At 41.0% G+C, this 23,133-nt stretch overlaps 1 protein-coding gene across 1 annotated transcript in view; it reads left to right on the forward strand.

Annotated features, from left to right (window-relative positions):
- LOC311137360 (cellular retinoic acid-binding protein 1-like) overlaps positions 1-22,840 on the forward strand; it is a gene marked incomplete at both ends in the record, with an annotated part of 55,431 nt that extends 32,591 nt beyond the window's left edge. Inside the window, 2 exons of the mRNA XM_084171809.1 lie at positions 17,430-17,543; positions 22,790-22,840. Of these exons, the coding sequence (XP_084027935.1) occupies positions 17,430-17,543; positions 22,790-22,840 (165 nt within the window). The remainder of the gene's footprint in view (positions 1-17,429; positions 17,544-22,789) is intronic.
- Between the last annotated feature and the right edge of the window lie 293 nt (positions 22,841-23,133).

Genomic DNA, 23,133 nt, shown 5'->3' on the forward strand with positions numbered 1-23,133 from the left:
TAATACATAAAAGCGTCCTATCAAAAGAGGATTCGCAATTTTGACCACCATTACTGCGGAAAACAGCCCAATCAAAGCACACGTCAACAAACGTTTTCCCCGTCAGCGTGTGAAGCTGATCGTTGATGACTGACAGATTACGACTGACAGGCAAAACAATGAACAAGGATCCATCTCAGTTACCAACAAAAATGACAGGTAAAGACCGTGCGGAACTACTGTATTTCCAAATGTTTTACATGAAAGTGGGGGCAAATTGTTTTGCACTTTCTGCAACGTTGTGCTGGAACACAAGAGAAAGTCACTTCGAATCAGTAAAGCATGTGAAAGGAATGTCCGAACAGCCACCACAACAGCGTGACTGAAGCGATAGAAAGGAAATCTGCGGTAGGCCTAGTGATGTGCAGTTCGCGAATGATTAGTTAATTTTGAACAACTCTTTTGACTGAATCATTATTATTTTTAGCTTGAACTGCTGGCCACTATGAATCAACGAATCACAATGAAGGATTGATACACGCTCCTACGGCTCAGCAGCGACTCCAGATATGTGCTCAGACCAACTGTCAATCATATGTGCGCACAAGAAAATAGATCATGCTGCAGGCAGCATAAAGACATATTCTGCTTAAAATCATACTAGCACATATGACTGTTTTGCTTTATATGAAATGAACATGATGAAAACCCCCCAAAAAACATTGCAAATTGCGTCGCATTTCGCTAAAGCAAACATTTTTGGCCGCAGATATCACAAAATAACATTGTGAACTCCTGGATGGCCTGATTAATGCACAATGAGACCAACTGTTTCTATGGTAACCAGGGAAGTGCCACCAACAAAGTTAGCGTAAAGGGACTTCCTGATTCGGCTTTGTCCTTAAGAAATGCAGCGGCCATGACTGAAGCCAAACGAGAATTGTCTTGGGGGGTGGTTTAATGTGGGTGTCTCTTGTGTGTGTTCAAATGTGGCAAGGGTTTGTACATTCGCTCTGCCGAAACAATACACAGTTACAGTCATTCACCCTTCTAAATAACTTGAAACAGTCTAACCAGGTCTTGTGTCTTGAAGCCGCCTACGCTTGCTCGTGCTAGCCAACGTTTTTTGCCAATTAGCTTCAGCTGGCCGTGGCAAAATTTGTTTGACATTGGATAGCCTATCTCTGGGGCTAGTTGTTAGGGACCATCAATAAATGGAACAATATTTTAATGTTTCACATCTTTTAGTTGTCATATTAAATGCTTTCAATATTTGTATTTGAATTTCTACAATTTATAGTTGGTTTGAGGTTTTTAAGTCATTGACCTTTTAAAATGTTATCCTATGTACATTGTGTAATTTACTGATGGTCCCTAATTAGCTCCATAGGGATATCGAATGTCAAACCAAATTGAACATTAGCATTATGATCAGGTCGTATGCAGCTGCACTCCGAATGTATGATTACTTGGGTGCTGCCAGCTGTGGGCATGGGGGAAGGATTGAAATAAACCCAAGCCAAGGATACTGTTACAGTACCCTTCATTCCGTGACATACAATGTTTTCCTATGAACTTGCAAATCTTCGTTTTGGACGAGACTGACTTTATGACCAAAATTATCCTATTTACACTTTGTAGTAAATTTTGACACTTGACTCATAGGCCATTTTCAAAATGAGAAGTTGTTTTTTAGGGGCAGTTTTTCTTTAATGAAAGCAGTTGATGAGGTTACTAAACCAGCTCTACCTCTTGATTGGTAAAAGCTATGACTTCAGATTTGAGAAGTAGAGGAAGACGTCATATGCTCAAAGCTTTTGTCTAACTTGGTAAAGTGGTCAAAACGGCAGTTGTTTCTAAAAGTTCACAGAAAATGTTGTTGATGTGGTTACTAAAATAGCTTTAATGTTTTATCGTTACCAGATAATTCTGTTCTGATTTTAGATTTTAATAGCAGAGAAGTAAACGAAGATGTCATACCTTCTAACTTTTTGTCGAAGTTGTTGGCAAAGTCGTCAAAGTAGCTGATGTGTCAAAAGTTACATTGTTTACTGTGAATACAATGTTGGGAGTCATGATGTCACAATGGAGCCTGTAGAATGTTGAGGAAATCCCATGAAAGTGGATGGAGGACAAGCTAACATATGGAATTGTTTTAAGATGGTCATCATTTAGCTATTTGATTTTGTTATAGGACACCTTTAGGTAACCCAAAAAAATGTAATATAAATATTTGATAAAACATAGAATTTGGACTTACTGCTATTAGCCCATCGAAACGCATAATATAATAGATTCATACAATTGAAGTCCAAAGTTTACATACACTTTAGCCAAATACATTTAAACACAGTTTTTCACAATTCCTGACATTTAATCCTAGTAAAAATTCCCTGTCTTAGGTCAGTTAGGATCACCACTTTATTTTAAGAATGTGAAATGTCAGAATAATAGTAGAGAGTTATTTCTTTCAGCTTTTATTTCTTTCATCACATTCCCAGTGGGTCAGAAGTTTACATACACACAATTAGTATTTGGTAGCATTGCCTTTAAATTGTTTAACTTGTGTCAAACATTTCGGGTAGCCTTTCACAAGCTTCCCACAATAAGTTGGGTGAATTTTGGCCCATTCCTCCTGACAGAGCTGGTGTAACTGAGTCAGGTTTGTAGGCCTCCTTGCTTGCACACGCTTTTTCAGTTCTGCCCACACATTTTCTATAGGATTGAGGTTAGGGCTTTGTGATGGCCACTCCAATACCTTGACTTTGTTGTCCTTAAGCCATTTTGGCACAACTTTGGAAATATGCTTGGGGTCATTGTACATTTGAAAGACCCATTTGCGACAAAGCTTTAACTTCCTGACTGATGTCTTGAGATGTTGCTTCAATATATCCACATAATTTTCCTTCCTCATGATGCCATCTATTTTGTGAAGTGCACCAGTCCCTCCTGCAGCAAAGCACCCCCACAGCATGATAATGCCACCCCCGTGCTTCACGTTTGGGATGGTGTTATTCGGCTTGCAAGTAACCCCCTTTTTCCTCCAAACATAACGATGGACATTATGGCCAAACAGTTATATTTTTGTTTCATCAGACCAGAGGACATTTCTCCAAAAAGTACGATCTTTGTCCCCATGTGCAGCTGCAAACCGTAGTCTGGCTTTTTTAAGGCGGTTTTGGAGCAGTGGCTTCTTCCTTGCTGAGCGGCCTTTCAAGTTATGTCGATATAGGACTCGTTTTACTGTGGATATAGATACTTTTCCGCCTGTTTCCTCCAGCATCTTCACAAGGTCCTTTGCTGTTGTTCTGAGGATTGATTTGCACTTTTCGCACCAAAGTACGTTCATCTCTAGGAGACAGAACATGTCTCCTTCCTGAGCGGTATGACAGCTGCGCGGTCCAATGCTGTTTGTACTTGCGTACTATTGTTTGTACAGATGAACGTAGTACCTTCAGGCGTTTGGAAATTCCTTCCAAGGATGAACCAGACTTGTGGCGGACTACCATTTTTTTCTGAGGTCTTGGCTGATTTCTTTTGATTTCCCCATGATGTCAAGCGATGAGGCACTGAGTTGGAAGGTAGGCCTTGGAATACATCCACAGGTACACCTCCAATTGACTCAAATTGTGTCAATTAGCCTATCAGAAGCTTCTAAAGCCATGACATCATTTTCTGGAATTTTCCAAGCTGTTTAAAGGTACAGTCAACTTAGTGTATGTAAAATTCTGACCCACTGGAATTGTGATACAGTGAATTATAAGTGAAATAATCTGTCTGTAAATAATTGTTGGAAAATTTACTTGTGTCATGCACAAAGTAGATGTCCTAACCGACTTGCCAAAACTATAGTTTGTTAACAAGAAATGTGTGGAGTGGTTGAAAAATAAGTTTTAATGACTCCAACCTGAGTGTATGTATACTTCCGACTTCAACTGTACATGGAAAAACATAGTCAAGAAAATCAAAGTTTTTTTTAAAAATGTCTGTCCTATATCTGAGAGATACAAAAACATATCAGTATATATTTTTGTTTCTCCACATATTTGGCCCCTTTTTTTAGGCACTAAACTACTTCCATTTATATAGTGCATTCAGAAGTTGTCAGAACCCTTGACTTTTTCCACATTTTGTTATGTTACAGCCTTATTCAAAAATTGATTTAAATGTTTTTTTCCCTCATCAATACCCTATAATGACAAAGCAAAAACAGGTTATTAGAAATATTTGATAATTAATTACAAATAAAAAACTGAAATATTTCATTTACATAAGAATTCAGACCGTTTACTCAGTACTTTGTTGAAGCACCTTTGTCAGCGATTACAGCCTTGACTCTTCTTGGGTATGACGCTACAAGCTTGGTACACCTGTATTTGGGGAGTTTCTCCCATTCTCCTCTGCAGATCCTCTCAAGCTCTGTCAGGTTGGATGTGGAGCGTTGCTGCACAGCGATTTTCAGGTCTCTCCAGAGATGTTCGATCGGGTTAAAGTCTGGGCTCTGGCTGGGCAATTCAAGGAAATTCAGAGACTTGTCCCGAAACCACTCTTGCGGTGTCTTGGCTGTGTGCTTAGGGTCGTTGTCCTGTTAGAAGGTGAACCATCGCCCCAGTCTGAGGTCCTGAGCGCACTGGAGTTTTTTCATCAAGGATCTCTCTGTACTTTGCTCCGTTCATCTTTCCCTCGATCCTGACTATTCTCCCAGTCCCTGCCACTGAAAAACATCCCCACAGCCTAATGCTGCCACCACCATGCTTCACCGTAGGGATGATGCCAGGTTTCCTCAAGACGTGACGCTTGGCATTCAGGCCAAAGAGTTCAATCTTGGTTTCATCAGAACAGAGAATCTTGTTTCTCATGGTCTGACTGTCCTTTAGGTGCCTTTTGGAAAACTCCAAGCGTGCTGTCATGTGCCTTTTACTGAGGAGTGGCTTCTGTCTGGCCACTCTACCATAAAGGCCTGATTGGTAGAGTGCTGCAGATAAGTTTGTCCTTCTGGAAGGTTCTCCCATCTCCACAGAGGAACTCTGGAGCGCTGTCAGAGTACCATTGGGTACTTGGTCACCTCCCTGACCAAGGCCCTTCTCCCCTGATTGCTCAGTTTGGCAGGGCGACCAGCTCTAGGAAGAGTCTTGGTGGTTCCAACCTTCATCCATTTAAGAATGATGGAGGCCACAGTGTTCTTGGGGACCTGCAATGCTGCAAACATGTTTTGGTACCTTTCCCCAGATCTTTGCCTCGACACAATCCTGTCTCAGTGCTCTACGGACAATTCCTTCGACCTCATGGCTTGGTTTTTGCTCTGACATGCACTGTCAACTGTGGGACCTTATATAGACAGATGTGTGCCTTTCCAAATCATGTCCAATCAATTGAATTTACCACAGGTGGACTCCAATCAAGTTTTAGAAACATCTCAAGAATGATCAATGGAAACAGGATGCAGCTGAGCTCAATTTCGAGTCTCATAGCAAATAAGGTATTCCAGTTTTTTTTATTTGTAATACATTTTCACATATTTCTAAAAACCTGTCAATGCAAATAGTCCTGGTAGCCATTTGATTAGCTGTTCAGCAGTCTTTTGTATCTAGACTTGGCGCTCCGGTACAGCTTTCCGTGCGGTAGCAGAGAGAACAGTCTATGACTACGGTGGATGGAATCTTTGGCAATTTTTAGGGCCTTCCTCTGACACCACCTGGTATAGAGGTCCTGGATGGCAGGAAGCTTGGCCCCAGTGATGTACTGGGCCGTACTCACTACCCGCTGTAGTGCCTTACGGTCGGAAGCCGAGCAGTTAACATACGATGAGAATGGGGGCGTGCTCGGTCCTCTTTTTCCTGTAGCCCACAATCATCTCCTTTGTCTTGATCACGTTGAGGGAGAGGTTGTTATCCTGGAACCACACTGCAAGGTATCTGACCTCCTCCCTATAGGCTGTCTCATCGTTGCTGTGATCAGACCTACCACCGTTGTGTCGTCGGCAAACTTAATGATGGTGTTGGAGTCGTGTTTGACCACGCAGTCATGGGTGAACAGGGAGTACAGGAGGGGAATAAGCACGCACCCCTGAGGGGCCCCCGTGTTGAGGATCAGCGTGGCAGATGTGTTGTTACCTACCCTTACCACCTGGGGGCGGCCCGTCAGGAAGTCCAGGATCCAGTTGCAGAGGGAGGTGTTTAGTCCCAGGGTCCTTAGCTTAGTGATGAGCTTTGGGGTCACTATGGTTTTGAACGCTGAGCTATATTCAATGAACAGCATTCTCATGCAGGTGTTCCTTTTGTCCAGGTGGGAAAGGGTAGTGTTGCCTGCAATACAGATTACATCATCTGTGGATCTGTTGGGGTGGTATGCAAATATGAGTGGGTCTATGGTCTCTTGGATGATGGTTTTGATGTGAGCCATGACCAGCCTTTCAAAGCATTTAATGGCTACAGACGTGAAAGCTACGGGTCGGTAGTCATTTAGGCAGGTTACCTTGGTGTTCTTGGGCACAGGAACTATGGTGGTCTGCTTGAAACATGTAGGTATTACAGACTCGGCCAGGGACAGGTTGAAAATGTCAGTGAAAACACTTGCCAGTTGGTCAGCGCATGCTCGTAGTACACGTCTTGGTAATCTGCGGCCTTGTGAATGTTGACCTGTTTAAAGGTCTAACTCACATTGGCTACGGCGAGCGTGATCACACAGTAGTCCAGAACACCTGGTGCTCTCATGCTTGCTTCAGTGTTGCTTGCCTCAAAGCGCGCATAGAAGTCATTTGGCTCGTCTGGTAGGCTTGTGTCACTGGGCAGCTCGCGGCTGGGCTTCCCTTTGTAGTCCGTAATAGTTTGCAAGCCCTGCCACATCCGACAAGTGTCGGAGCCGTTGTAGTAGGATTCAATCTTAGTCCTGTATTTACGCTTTGCCTGTTTGATGGTTCGTCTGAGGGCATAGTGAGATTTCTTATAAGCGTCCGGGTTAGAGTCCAGCTCCTTGAAAGCGGCAGCTCTACCTTTTAGCTCAGTGTGGATGTTGCCTTTAATCCATGGCGTCTGGTTGGTGTATGTACGTACGGTCACTGTGGGGACAACGTCATCGATGCACTTATTGATGAAGCCGGTGACTGATGTGGTATACTCCTCAATGCCATCGGATGAGTCCCGGAACATATTCCAGTTTGTGCTAGCAAAACAGTCCTGTAGCTTAGCATCTGCATCATCTGACCACTTCCGTATTGAGCGACTCACTGGTGCTTCCTGCTTTAGTTTTTGCTTGTAAGCAGGAATCAGGAGGATAGAGTTATGGTCAAATTTGCCAAATGGAGGGCGAGAGAGAGCTTTGTACGTTTCTCTGTGTGTAGAGTAAAGGTGGTGTAGAGTTTTTTTTCCTCTGGCTGCACATGACGGTACAACAGATTTAAGTTTCCCTGTATTAAAGTCCCCGGCCACTAGGAGCGCCGCCTCTTAATCAGCATTTTCTTGTTTGCTTATGGCTTTATACAGCTCGTTGAGTGCGTTCTTAGTGCCAGCATCAGTTTGTGGTGGTAAATAGACAGCTATGAAAAATATAGATGAAAACTCTCTTGGTGAATAGTGTGGTCTACAGCTTATCATGAGATACTCACTAATATTTGATTTTGCGTTATTGACAAATAGACACAGACCGCCACCCCTTGTCTTACTGGAGGCAGCTGTCCTGTCTTGCCAATGCACGGAAAAACCAGCCAACATGTGAAAGTTAGTTTGGTGTCTTTAGCTTGAACAGTTCAAGAGTAAATCCGAGACACTCCATTTAGTATGATATGTTACGTTTCATCTGGTATGTATTAACCTTTTCACACGTACCAACAAACAGGTGTGATAATTCTACAGTGGTCCCTGCAGCGTACGATCAAACCGGTTTGATTAGAACACTTATTTAGAACGTCTAGTTTCGATTGATGCAACAGTCAGCATTTGAGCTAGCCACATTGGTTTTTTTCACAGAAACATTTCGCACAAACACAGTCCTTACAAAGTTATGTCCTGAATGTGACCAGTTTATTTTTGGATGCAATGTTCAGACATTCACAGAAGTAGCGACAGCATACACAATCATCCAAATCGGAAAATGTAGGCTACATCAGTCCTAGAGCTAACTGAGGAAAGATTGACGTAACACAAGATGTCATATTTAGAGAACGCTCGGCTGACAGAAACCACAATATGAATTAGCTAATTGCAATTACTATTTATATTTAATCACATCACGTGTGAGCTCACCATTCATCAAAATCTGACATCATGTGCATAAAACAACTCACGCTGGGGAGACCGTTAGAGATAGTTGGAACTCACGTGTGAAAAGGTTAATTTGTGGATGTCCATCACCCATTTCATGTTAGGTTAAAGGGTTAAGGTTAGGGGAAGGGTTAAGGTTAGGGGAAGGGTTAGCTAACATGCTAAGTAGTTGCAAAGTAGCTAAAAAGTAGTAAATAGCACAAAAGTTGCTAATTACCTAACATGCTAAAGTTGTCCGTTATGAGATTCAAATTCACAACCTTTGGGTTGCTAGATATTCATGGTATATGCCCGACCAACTAGCCTACTTTCATTTTTGCCTTAAGAAACTATCTGTCTTATGTAACCAAACATAACATACTCATTTGAGTGTCCTGGATTTAAGTTTACTATGTCATGTCTAGTCTATGAGACCAGGCCGATAACATAAACTGACCAGGTGAAAGCGAATTTTTTTACACTTCGTGTACGTGAAAAACAACCTTGAAGGGCGCAACATTCAGTGCATACAGAATGTGAGCGACTTGGAATTTATGGTAATCAAGGTCACGGTCCTAGTCGATGCACACATACACAATCCATATCTCTATTGTCGCAAGGGTTAAACATCTTTAACCTGTCTCCTCCCCTTCATCTACACTAACTGAAGTGGATTTAACAAGTGACATCAATAAGGGATCATAGCTTTCAACTGGATTCACCTAGTCAGTTTATGTAATGGAAAGAGCAGGTGTTCCTAATGTTTTGTACACTTAGTGTATATTCTAACTCCACTTCCATGTCTGTTGAACTCCACTTCCATGTCTGTTGAACTCCACTTCCATGTCTGTTGAACTCCACTTCCATGTCTGTTGAACTCCACTTCCATGTCTGTTGGACCAATATGGATAGTTTGTGTAAAATACTTGCTCCATTACCTGTACATTGTCAGGAACCAAAGAGCCAAACAGTTTAGTTTCAAAACATCTGCAAGAAACAACTCATGGTGCCCCACAACGTTATAGATGTGTGACGACCTCCGCTTGTTGTTTACGAATGTAATCAAAACAGGAGGTTTTTAGGGTGAAGGATGTGGGAATGGTTGCCTCTCCTCCGCGTGTTGCTTCTGAGTCATCAGTTGGGCCATAAGGCCTCTGATTCAATTAAACATGAACTCCCCCCAAAGACTCTCAACTTCGCTCTCTTTTTGTCTAACTTGTTTATAAAAAAATGAAACAAATGTGTTAATTCATCATTGTTGACTGACAAACTTCTTACATTGTTTGATTTGTTTGAAAAAGAAACTCTAGGGCACAGGAATTTTCTTGTATATTCCACAATGTGTGTTTAATCATCTTGGAAGTACATAAATGTGCACAACTCTTTTTAACAGTGTATGATTTACCAACACTCCCACAATGCTCAAAACATATCAATTAATATGTTTCTGAACCACTGATCTGAATATGACCGAGGACATCTAGTGGTCAAAAGAAGATACTGTACCTTGAAAATATTTCACTAGACCTACAGTACATTTACGTCATTTAGTAGACACTCTTATCCAGAGCGACTTACAGTTAGTGAGTGCATACATTATTTTTTTTTGTATTTTTCATACTGGCCCCCCATGGGAAACGAACCCACAACCCTGGCGTTGCAAACGCCATGCTCTACCAACTGAGCTACATACCTGCCGGCCATTCCCTCCCCTACCCTGGACGACACTAGGCCAATTGTGCGCCGCCCCATGGGTCTCCCGGTCGCGGCCGGCTACGACAGAGCCTGGATTCGAACCAGGATCTCTAGTGGCACAGCTAGCACTGCGATGCAGTGCCTTAGACCACTTTGCCACTCGGGAGGTTAGTAGTGAAGTAGGTTATTAGTGCAAGCAGGGGTGCAACTTTCACTGGGGACGGGGGGTGGGGGCCCACATTCTGAAATTGCATTTTGTGCCCCCCAGTTTTATTGGAATGTGATACAAAACTAGGCAAAGGTGTGCTTTAGGACCATACGGACGCCTCTGAGCTGTTTGGAGTGTTTATCTGACAATTTTTTTAAATAATAAAGTGATGTCTCCCCCACTTCTAAAACCAAATGTGCACCCCTGAGTGCAAGTAACATTTTATTTCAAGGTAAGCGGTTGAAAAGTCAAACTTTTTTGAGTGTGCACAAAGGTGCATTGACTTATCATTCACCAAGTTGCTACTAGCACTAAATTGCTTCTGTTGGCATTAGCTATGCAGATACTAAACATAAATGACGGTGATTCATTAATTTGAAGAGCCAGAGACCGCTAAAATCTTGCTAGCTTCCGAGCGCATCACCAGCATAGATAGAATCGTGACGATGATGCTCTGCTCGCCAAGCCCACCCGTTTCTGGTGAGTTTTAATTTGCACTATTTGTTCAGATGAAAAGGTGGGGTTGTGTCGTTTTGGATTTCACTACTGCATATCCATTCATTCCAAAATCCAAACTCTCATGTCAAGCACGACTCATATTGCAGTCCGTGTTTAAAATAAACAATGGTTCTGCAACTTCTTTTTTGCTTTCTGAATTTGAAGACCTGCTGTTGTGGTGGGAGGAAACCATATGCAATTAGAATATTTTTTGTGGTAGTGGAAGAAGTGTAAAACTTTTTACTTCATTGAAGCAGTGAAATATGTGACCCACCACCTGGATTTGGTCCTATGTAGCAAAAGTAGAGACTCCGAGCTAGAAAATGGTAGATCATACACTGCAGTAGAGGAACAATGAGAAAGTAATTCTGCTTTGAAAGTTGATAAACTTGTAACCCCACTAACGTTAGCTAGCTAGCTAACAGTGCGCTTTAACTTGCAATGAAAACGACTTTCTGACAAAATTAGAAACGTATAATACCTAAAAATGTAGCAAGACTCTTACCCGTATACATGGATGAACGCTTCTCCCTCTGTCATGGATGCCATGGTTGCCCTTAGTTTGAAGATGTAATCCGGAGACAGGTGTTTTATACAACAGCCTTCTTTCTGTGTTCTCTTTTTGGACTCTCCGCATTTGGCAATCATCTCTCTGCTTCCACCGGGCATTCCACTGATTTCAAAACTCGGTCAACTTCTTCCGTGACGATGACACCGTTTCTTCCCCACCATTGTCATCAGAAGACCACAATGTCTGGTTCAATGAAAATGTTTTTACCTAAATCAATTTCCTCATTGTCTGATTTATTTTCAGTCAGAGAGAGTCAGGATGGCACAATCATCCTCCAGAAAGTAGTCCATCACAACGTTTTCCCACTGAGCTTTGTCGATAGCGCTATTAACTTCATTCAGCAATGTTGAGCAGTAGCAAAACTTTTTCAGTTCTTCATGATATCTTTAAAAAAAAGCTGCGGTAGACATGATTATCCACACATACTTAGCAGATCATGTTATAAACAGAATCATGCTACATAGCAGAGCAATCCGAACTCATCTCTCGGCATGTCCAGCCCATCCATTATCTCAGCCAATCATGGCTAGCGGGAAGGTTCCTTTATTATTCCATGGCTAAACCAACTAGGCTCGTTATTTAACTATTGTATTTGTATTTACAAATGGCATACAAGTTTGTTATTAAGGCACATGAAAGTTCACATGTTCCAGAAGGCATTTCTTCCAAAAAACATATTTTGATGAAAAAACACTGAAAGAAAACATTGAAATGCCACTCCTGTGAAGTAGTGACGTACGACATACGCATAGTTTTTTTTAAAACAGGTCACATATAGTAAAAGTTAAATATATAAAAATATCTGGTCTGATTACCTTGATAGACTATTATATCAACCTTATTACTTTGGACTGTGGGGCAGTTTGTTCACATATTTCATCACAGATAACTACACTAAGACTACTACACTTTTACTCATAAGGAATTAGAAAGGTTTTAGGCTATCATTTGGGGAGAGAAATATGATGGTGCATCTAGTGGAAGAAGTTTATAAGTTTTGTTTTAGCTATAGTAAGCTCCCTTCAACCATACATGTATTTCTTCATCAAATGATAAAGCTGTTAAAAGCAAGTTATGACTGGATGGATAGATCAATGAATAGGATATATAAATAAATGGATAGATAAGTAAAGTAAGGACACAGGATGAAAGACCTAATGGATGAATGCAAAGATAAAGGAAGTTATGCAATATGGATGAATGGCCATTTTCGGTCGAATGAGATTTGTGTATGTGTTGAGGAAGTCAGTATGTCTTTACTCCATACAAATAATATTTGAAATCAAAACAAAGTCGTCTCCAATCCTACTTCCAAGTTCTAGTCAAGAAATTTTAGAAAATTACTTGGTTCTAGTGGGTGGTGAGCAGTGAATTGCATATCAGCGCTGTCAGCTGGATGGGGGTTTACTACTGTGCAAGGCAGCCTACAGACCAGTACTAACGGTAAATGATAACTACATGTAGACAAACAGTGGTAGGTTAGTTTAGTGGGTTGGAGTGAGCTGTGTGGCATAAAGTCTTATGTGCTCCCCCATTCTATCTAATAAATAAACTGTTTAGGCTAACAGTGATCACCATTTCAGCTTGAATAGCAGTGAAGTAGAGGAAGATGTTATGTACTAAGTTTCTGTCTAACCCAGTGGTCACCATCTGGTCGATCTGGTCGATCTTCAAGGAATTCCTAGTCGATCACCAAACATTTCTGTAGAAAAGCCAATGAAAAAGGCTTGCGCTCCTTTTTTTGTCATTCGTGTTGCGCTGTTGGCGGTAGGTGCACTTGATTTGGAAGCCCTGCATACTGGGTAGGCAAAGTGTTCCCATTTTGAACCATTTCATTTGTCTGAAAAGACTAACTATGTCTACCCGGTGGTTTGACTGGGTGATCTGTGGCTAAATCAAGTGTGCCTACTGCCCTGGCCAATTGGATAGCTCAAATCACTTTTGCCTACAGCTTCCATTCCCCCGACCACAGCAAAGTTTGATAATAACCTACTTGAGATTTCAGAACTTTTAAAACCATGACAAGAGAGAAACTGTCAAAGAATACAACAAAGAGCTGCTGTTTCTATGAGTGACTTGATGTTTAAGTTTTTATTCCACACTGTCAACACAGTTTTTAATCAACACTATTAAAAAACACAAAACACGCTTCTCCCTACTTCCACTCACGCTGCAGCTGCAATGAATGAGTTGCCCAGTGTATCGATAGCCCTGCATTTTTATTATAATATGCAGCTCAAGGAATATTTTACATTCTCTGGTCATAGGAACAACATGAATTTGTGCATGAGGCAGATGCGGTGCGACTCGAGTTTCGCCATCAGGTGGAAGACGGTGTCCCTTCTCTCTGGTCAGTCTCACTGGAGGAAAGGAAGGAGAGAGCAGGGACCATAAGAGGCGGACCCTCTGTTACTAGCTCCCTCCCTCCGCTGAGACTAATGCTGTTCAAAACAACTGGGAACTCGGAACTCGTAAATCTCAGACTTCCGACATCAGATGGGTTCAAGACAACTGGGAAATCAGAAAAAAACAAGATCCGACTGGGAAAAATAGTTTTGAACTGTCATCCAACTCGGAATTCCAATTCGGAAACTTGGGCGTATTTCTAGAGCTCCGACTTTCCGACCTGAAGATCGCTGACGTCGAGTTCCCAGTTGTCTTGAAAGCACCATGACAGATGCAGGTACGATAGTAAAATAAAAAAGCAAATTATTTCATTTAAGTTCAGCTGTGCCTCGCAAGTTCTACACAAACTGATCTGTTTTGTTATCAAAGCTGAAGTTTTGAAATATAATAGTTAGGTCGCTAATTTATGTTTTTTTAAAAAAAAAATTGGTCAGCGCATCCTGTTATTTAGACTGGTTTATGGAATGAGTTTGGCTGTGGATGTGTTTCGTGTGATGTTTGGATGATGAAGTTCGCATTTATCTTTTACAATAAAATATGAAATTGAGGAATAAAGTTGTGAAGACCTTTATTTCCCATCAGTACAAAACATTGTTTAGATGCTTTTCAGACAATGCTGTTTAGACGCGTTTGTTGCATCATATCTACGTTCTGTTGCTACTGTTCCGATCACATATTTGCGATGGTATGCTGCAGGGACCACTCAACAATGATCACAAATGTGTGATTGTACGCGTCAAAGGGTTAATGTTCATGTCATGTTTTTTGACAGCAAAAGTGATCTTGACTCAGAAAAGGTTGGAGACCACTGGTCTAACCTGTTGAGAAAGTGGTCAGAATTTTGAAAGAAAAGCAGAAAGGCATGACATTTTAGGGCGAGCCCTAACCATGCCCTACCCGGGCCCGATTGCTCAACCTGAAATTAGAAATCTAGTAACTTCCTCCGTTAGCATCCATAGCTGATTGTCTCTGTCTGTCCCTCGCTCCCTGCGCTGCCCCATGCGCTCCTCTGCATTCGGTAAGTATCCATAGCAACAGCTCAGTTTGGGCTGCTCAATGACGAGACATGAGATACCTGTTAGTTGACGTTAGCTAGCTACTTTTCGTCACTCTAAACTCCTGACAATCAGCTGTAACTTTTGATTGGTATGCTAATTAATATAGATATAGTTGATACAAGTTTTACAAATTTGAAGTTAGGATAGCCTGGTTGTGGTCAGTAGTTGTGGTCAGTAGTTTTGATAAGTAGTTGTGTGGTTGTGGTCAGTAGTTGTGTGGTTCATTAGATGTGTGGTCAGTAGTTGTGGTCAGTAGTTGTGTTGTGGTCAGTAGTTTTGTGGTTGTCGTCAGTAGTTGTGATCAGTAGTTGTGGTCAGTAGATGTGTGGTTCAGTTGTTTTGTGGCTGTGGTCAGTGTCTAAATTACAGTTGTTGCGTGTGAAAACTGAAAGAAGTGCAATGCGAAGCGATCGGGTGAAATATGAAGCGAGTGAATGCTCTATCCAATCAGAGCAGCAGGATCAACGTACAGCCTGCCCTTCTATTTACAGACAAACTATCCAGTTGAGGTATTTAGAGCACGGGGCATGATCCTGAGAAGGATGACGAAGCCAGTGTGCATTAGAAATCTTCTCTATCATTCCAGGTCATCCAGACCGGGGAATCATTGGAAATCATAGCGCTAGCTGTTCGGTTCGAAACAGATCATGGGAATTTGCCGCGCTATAAAGAGTTGTCTCCCTCCGAGGAACATGTTGCTAGGCAACTGTTGCCTTGGCAGGCCTGCTTCCTTCATGGTTAAAGCCAGTGCGAGAAACATGCTAACAAACGTTTGTGCTATGATGAAACTGAATAAATACTGCATTCGGACCCACACAACTTATTTGGTAGATTCATGATACAGTAGTTAGACAAAGCAAGGAAAGCTAACTCCAAAATGTATGTCGTTTTTTATTTTATTTGCAGCTCTTGTTGGTAAGTAATGAATCTGCTAGCTTCTGACATGACTTACTGCATCTACAGTGCCTTTAGAAAGTATTCATACCCCTTAACTTTTTCCAAATGTTGTTGTGCTACAGCCTGAATTTAAAATGGATTAAATATATTTTTGTTCACACCAGTCTACATACCACATAATGACAGTGAACACATATTTTTAGAATATTTAAATTTCTTGAAAATTAAATACAGAAATATCTCATTTACATAACTATTCATACCCCCGAATCAATACTTTGTAGAAGCACCTTCCCTATTTACATAAGTATTCACACCCCTGAGTCAATACTTTGTAGAAGCAACTTTGGCAGTGACTGCAGCTGTGAGTCTTTCTGGGTAAGTCTCTAAGAGCTTTACACTCCTGGATTGTGCAAGATTTGCCCATTATTCTTTTCAAAATTCCTCAAGCTCTGTCAAATTGGTTGTTGGTCATTGCTAGACAAGTATTTTCAGATCTTGCAATAGATTTTCAAGTAGATTTAAGTCCAAACTGTAACTCAGCCTCTCAGGAGCATTCACTGTCTTCTTGGTAAGCAACTCCAGTGTAGATTTGTCCTTGTGTTTTAGGTTATTGTCCTGCTGAAAGATGAATTTATCACCCAGTGTCTGGTGGAAAGCAGACTGAACCAGGTTTTTCTCTAGGATTTTGCCTGTGCTTAGCTGCACCTGAGCTCAATTTCGAGTCTCATAGCAAAGGGTCTGAATACTTATGTAAATAATGTATCTGTTTTTTATTTTTAATACATTTGCAAAAAAATCTAAAAACCTTTTTTCTCTTTATCATTATGGGTTATTGTGTGTAGATTAATGAGGATTTGTATTTATTTAATCCATTTTAGAATAAGGCTGTAACGTAACAAAATGTGGGAAAATTTTACCTTTTTGGTGCTAAGAGGCTTTTAGAATGTGTGCTTTTTCTGCCTATAAAAAAGGCCTTCATAGATGAGACTTAAAGTCTCAAGAATTTGGCGAGAGGTCCTGAAGTTTGTATTTGTATCAAGGAGCGGATAGATTGAAGCAGCTATGTACATAATGACTGATGAAATTAACACCAATAGATAAGTACATATTGTAGTCATACACCTTATAGTTTCTACTGCTTTTCAGTGGTGTAAAGTACTTAAGTAAAAATACTTTAAAGTACTACTTAAGTATTTTGGGGGGGGGTATCTGTACTTTACTATTAATATTTTTTTACAACTTTTACTTCCCTACATTCCTAAAGAAAATAATGTACTAAAAAGTACTTCATACTTTTTCCCTGACACCCAAAAGTACTCATTACATTTTGAATGCTTAGCAGGACAGAAAAATTGTCCAATTCACACACTTATCAAGAGAACATCCCTGGGCATCCATACTGCCTATGAACTTGCGGACTTACTAAACACAAATTATTTGTTTGTAAATTATGTCTGAGTGTTGGAGTGTGCCCCTGGCTATCCGTAAATTTAAAAAACGCGAAAATTGTGCCGTCTGGTTTGCTTAATATAAGGAATTTGAAATGATTATACTTTTACTTTTGATACTTAAGTATATTTTAGTAATTACATTTACTTTTTCTTGAGTAATTTTCTCTTAAGGTATCTTTACTTTTACTCAAGAATGACATTTTAGTACTTTTTCCACCACTGCTTCTTTTGTTTTAGCGTGTAAAGAGGACAGCACATTTATGTCCAATTTTGAGCATTTACTCGAGGGCACCCAAAGTGGAAAATGTTGCTGTGTGTAAAATGAGAAGTTACCAGTTTTGTTGCTGAGGCATTTGCCAATGATGCTTTATATTGCATACTGTAGCCTACTGACTACTCCCCCTATATCTTCCTATGGCCCCACAGAGTCTTGCAATCTGGGAAGCGGAGAACAAGATGGTGTGCATGCAGAAGCTGGTGGATGGAGACGGGCCCAAGACATACTGGACAAGAGAACTGCTAGGAGACGAGCTGATACTGGTGAGGAGTCGAGGACTATAATAGTAGTCGAAGTAGTAATAGTCGTAGTAGTAGTAAATACTACTGATAGTCGTAGTAGTAATGGTAGTATCGCCAGCCAAAAGCCTGAACTAGGGTGGTAATCTCTACACACTGAACCCAATTTCCTGTAATGGCAAAATTTTGATTTCCGCCTAAATAGACATACCCGAAAGTAACTGCTATTCATGTGTAATTACATGATTCTGACATGCAAAAACTTGGTATATTTGGAAAGAAAACATCTGGGAGATTATGAGGAAATGATCAGAAGGTAGGAGTTACATAGTTCAGAATACACAAGATCAAGCACACAAAATGACCATTCTTTTGTTTTTTTATTTTCATTGACAAGCTATAAGTGAATAATTGATGACTAGAGCTGGAAACACATCAGATGGCTTCCACAACATGTGAACAATATCAGAAAATAAAATGGGATTGATAGACCTAACAACTAGAAATTGGCAGATGTTTTAGTAAGTAGTGTCAGGTGTGGTCACGGGACGTTTCCAAGTGTCCCTAAACCTCTCCAAAGTGGCATATGTCTGTAAATTAGATAATTCCAGTGCTATTACATATTTGCAATCCCTAAATGCTATTTGTTCAGTATAAAAACACAATTTCGACCATATCAACCTCACTCAAACATTGTGGTGGTGTTATGGGGAATCCAGGGTACATTCAAGTGTCCTTTCAACCTCTCCAAAGTGTCTGAATGTGGTAATTGCACTGTTTTTGCACACTGGGTGTGCCTAACATTTATTGTTCACTATAAAAACTACATTTCTACAACACCAACCTCTCTCAAACATTGTGGTGGTGTCGGGGAACATACAGGGGATGTCCAAGTGTTTTTTCAACCTAGTCACTCGGTAGACATTTTATGTTGCCATTAAGTCATACATCATCAGATAACATTGTCAATATGCTAGAGTTGTTCTTACCAACCTAATGATTAATTTGATATACCCCATGTAGCTATAGCTCAAACACAGACCAAATTGAAGCTTACCTTGTAAGATGTTTGGTGAAAATGTTGTGTAAAATAAACGTTTTGACTCTCAGGGCTGGTGATCAATAACGGGAGGTCACAGGCAGACAAATAAGATATCCTCATGATCTGTGGAGTCCCAGCTTTCGGGACTCTTATTCCGTGTTTATTTCGTTTATGCTTCACAACGCTAACCGGAATGTAGGTAGCAGCCATCTTGAAACGAGGTAATCAGCTCAGCCTGTCCTTATAAATTCGTATGCCCATACAGTGAGGGAAAAAATTATTTGATCCCCTGCTGATTTTGTACGTTTGCCCACTGACAAAGACATGATCAGTCTATAATTGTAATGGTAGGTTTATTTGAACAGTGAGAGACAGAATAACAACAACAAAATCCAGAAAAACGCATTTAAAAAATGTTATACATTTATTTGCATTTTAATGAGGGAAATAAGTATTTGACCCCCTCTCAATCAGAAAGATTTCTGGCTCCCAGGTGTCTTTTATACAGGTAAGGCGCTGAGATTAGGAGCACACTCTTAAAGGGAGTGCTCCTAATCTCAGTTTGTTACCTGTATAAAAGACACCTGTCCACAGAAGCAATCAATCAATCAGATTCCAAACTCTCCACCATGGCCAAGACCAAAGAGCTCTCCAAGGATGTCAGGGACAAGATTGTAGACCTACACAAGGCTGGAATGGGCTACAAGACCATCGCCAAGCAGCTTGGTGAGAAGGTGACAACAGTTGGCGCGATTATTCGCAAATGGAAGAAACACAAAATAACTGTCAATCTCCCTCGGCCTGAGGCTCCATGCAAGATCTCACCTCGTGGAGTTGCAATGATCATGAGAACGGTGAGGAATCAGCGCAGAACTACACGGGAGGATCTTGTCAATGATTTCAAGGCAGCTGGGACCATAGTCACCAAGAAAACAATTGGTAACACACTACGCCGTGAAGGACTGAAATCCTACAGCGCCCGCAAGGTCCCCCTGCTCAAGAACACACATATACAGGGCCGTCTGAAGTTTGCCAATGAACATCTGAATGATTCAGAGGAGAACTGGATGAAAGTGTTGTGGTCAGATGAGACCAAAATGGAGCTCTTTGGCATCAACTAAACTCGCCGTGTTTGGAGGAGGAGGAATGCTGCCTATGACCCCAAGAACACCATCCCCACCGTCAAACATGGAGGTGGAAACATTATGCTTTGGGGGTGTTTTTCTGCTAAGGGGACAGGACAACTTCACCGCATCAAAGGGACGATGGACGGGGCCATGTACCGTCAAATCTTGGGTGAGAACCTCCTTCCCTCAGCCAGGGCATTGAAAATGGGTCGTGGATGGGTATTCCAGCATGACAATGACCCAAAACACACGGCCAAGGCAACAAAGGAGTGGCTCAAGAAGAAGCACATTAAGGTCCTGGAGTGACCTAGCCAGTCTCCGACCTTAATCCCATAGAAAATCTGTGGAGGGAGCTGAAGGTTTGAGTTGCCAAATGTCAGCCTCGAAACCTTAATGACTTGGAGAAGATCTGCAAAGGGGAGTTGAACAAAATTCCTCCTGAGATGTGTGCAAACCTGGTGGCCAACTACAAGAAACCTCTGACCTCTGTGATTGCCAACAAGGGTTTTGCCACCAAGTACTAAGTCATGTTTTACAGAAGGGTCAAATACTTATTTCCCTCATTAAAATGAAAATCAATTTATAACATTTTTGACATGCGTTTTTCTGGATTTTTTTGTTGTTATTCTGTCTCTCACTGTTCAAATAAACCTACCATTAAAATTATAGACTGATCATGTCTTTGTCAGTGGGCAAACATACAAAATCAGCAGGGGATCAAATACTTTTTTCCTTCACTGTATATGGTAGTAAGTCACACCAAAGATTTGAAGGCACCGATCAATAGCCAAGATACGCAGCTTTCCGCAGACACCCTGCTTTTGCCATTCTCATACAAGACTGAATTGAATTTTTAAAAATCAAATAGGGTCCCCAAATATGGGGACTTTACATTTAAAAGGTTTAAACAAACTCCTATTTTGACATGGATCCATGTGCATAGAATATAAATTAATTATTGGTCAAACTTTACTTGACATTCTTAGGAACTGTTATATTGCCTTAGAAAAAGGGCATAGCACCTTATAGATACATAGAGCATTATGAAACTATAATAAGACTCTTGTGCGCTATTCCTTTATACATTTTCATAATACACCATCACTGCATCTATAAGATGCTATGAATATGTTTCTAAACCTAATTGTCTGCAGTCCCAACTCTTCAGTCACAGACCTCCTAACTAGTGATATATCATGAGGGAGGGAATGGTCTAAAAGCAGCTTGTACATTTACTGCACAATAAAGATGGGATTTAAAAGCACACACTGTGCCCTATAAAATACTTTGTTAAAAGAATCCCATACGCAGCCACCCTGGAGATGCTTGTATTCCCCAATGCCACATAAAGGAAATTAAACTATAAGAGTGGACATCTCCTGAAGAGAGGAGCTGTACGTCATCTTTCAGAGAGATGCGAAAGGATTACAAGAGGGGTATATAACACACTATTGCCATTATCATGATACTCCTGCTGCATAAAGCCTGTGAATACGGTTTTGATCAATTCTGTCCAGAGTCCAATATTAGGATCTGGTTTAGTCTAAAGCCCCAAGAGTAACATAGAATGGGAAGAGTTCAGGATCAGTCCAATGCACCATTATGCACCAATGGAATACTGATGACTGCAAACAAAATGGAAATGAGATGCTCAGACACACTAGTAATGACAAGGTACCTCATCCTTTTATAAAATGTAATACATCTTCTTACATGCTTGCTCTTCCTTATCGATGAGTCACCATACTGGTGTTTGAGTATTGCTCATTAAAAACTGACGATCAGGAAGGATCATGGATTTTCTTCCAGTGGGTTAGGGATAAAACCTGAGTGCTGCCACTTGGTTGGTACCAGACTGATTCATGATATCCGTGCAGCGTTTAATGTAAGCTTGCGGGATCAGGCGGCTTTGCGAGGCTACATGTTTGGTTCACAGAGCTGGGCTCCAGTAACGTTGGATGTCTGACCTCCAGCTGGTGGCGGTGCCTTGCAGCACTAATGGATCCCATTGATCTAGTTGAAGTATGACAGCAGTGGTTCTATCCGGATGGCTGCTGTTGAGACAGGCTCTACTCTTCTCACTTCAGTCCTCATGGACTACAGCACATAATATGACGCAACCCCATCATGTGCAGGGGTTATCTCTTGCTACTACAGGAGGGATTCAGATGTTCTGTCGTTTTATACAGTAGGCTATAGCACTCTCTAATCTGAATATCTCTAGCCATTAAATCCCAACAGAACCAGACTTCTCTTCTGTAGGTAGCTTGTTTATTTAAAGTTCAAAGGATTTTAAACGTTTTAATGGGTTCGAGGTGGTGTGTTTACACTGTCCAGAATTTCGAATCCTTAAACGCTTTTTAAAGTGTAGCATTTTAGTCAAGCAACATAGCAGCCACCACCAACGCAGCATAAATTGATACTTGAGAACATTGAATCACACCAAGATTATATTGATATACTGTTAAAAACTCACCCTGGAATCCAAGTTCAACATGAGGAAAATAGTTGTTATCCATCATCAAATTTACACCCAGACAGCGTCTTTTGGACGATGGGTCAGACGGTGAGCTAGTGAGACTAAAATATATGCAGGAATTCCACGAAAAAGCCCAAACAAACAGTGGTCTGGCCTGGATTAGAGGCTCAACCATTCATTTTAAGGAAGCACACAGACTCATGTTGCATTAGCTTGATTGTCCTTGGCAGTTCTCGCTTTAACTGGGGCGCATTTCCAGAAGATATGCACACTCCATTTATTTGATTATGATTAAAATCAGTGTTTAAGGCTGCAGTATGTCTCACAATTAGCACAGCCATCCCACTTAACTTCAAAAGAAGAAAATGATGGGACAGAATAAAGCTGGTCACAAGGAACCCTCAATGTTAGCATTTTGAGGACACATTTACTCATCACCATCATGACCTACAATGTCTGCCATGCAAAGCAGTGTTTAATGTAGTAGAAAGAAAACCAAAGCACGATTATGCTACAGCTTTACCTTTGCTGACTTCTTTTCTTGAAGATATAATGTGAGTTTGAATTGAGAGGTCACTGGCATGACTGTGTATGGGAATCTGTGTTTGTTTGTATTCCCTAGACGTTCGGGGCTGACGACGTGGTATGCACACGGATTTACTTACGAGAATGACGCTTCTCCAAGGCCAACCTGGACAAGGCAGAAAATACAGAAAATAGAACCAGTCAGATATGTTACAACACTCCTTAACCCCCCATTCCCCTGCCATGCTGAAACATGTAGTATATATAGTATATCATATGTAATCCAGCAGCATTGGCTGCATAGTCTTCATAAAACCTTGCCATAATATGGTCATTTGTGGTCTGGTAATGTGTGTTACAGTTCTGCAATAACTGTGATTCTCAGTGTCTGGTCGATATCTACAAGTTCTATCTTCTTTTTGTTTGTTAGATATGAGTATG

Source organism: Coregonus lavaretus (genome assembly GCF_964263955.1).
Source record: "Coregonus lavaretus genome assembly, chromosome: 11".
Classification (NCBI taxonomy): domain Eukaryota; kingdom Metazoa; phylum Chordata; class Actinopteri; order Salmoniformes; family Salmonidae; genus Coregonus; species Coregonus lavaretus.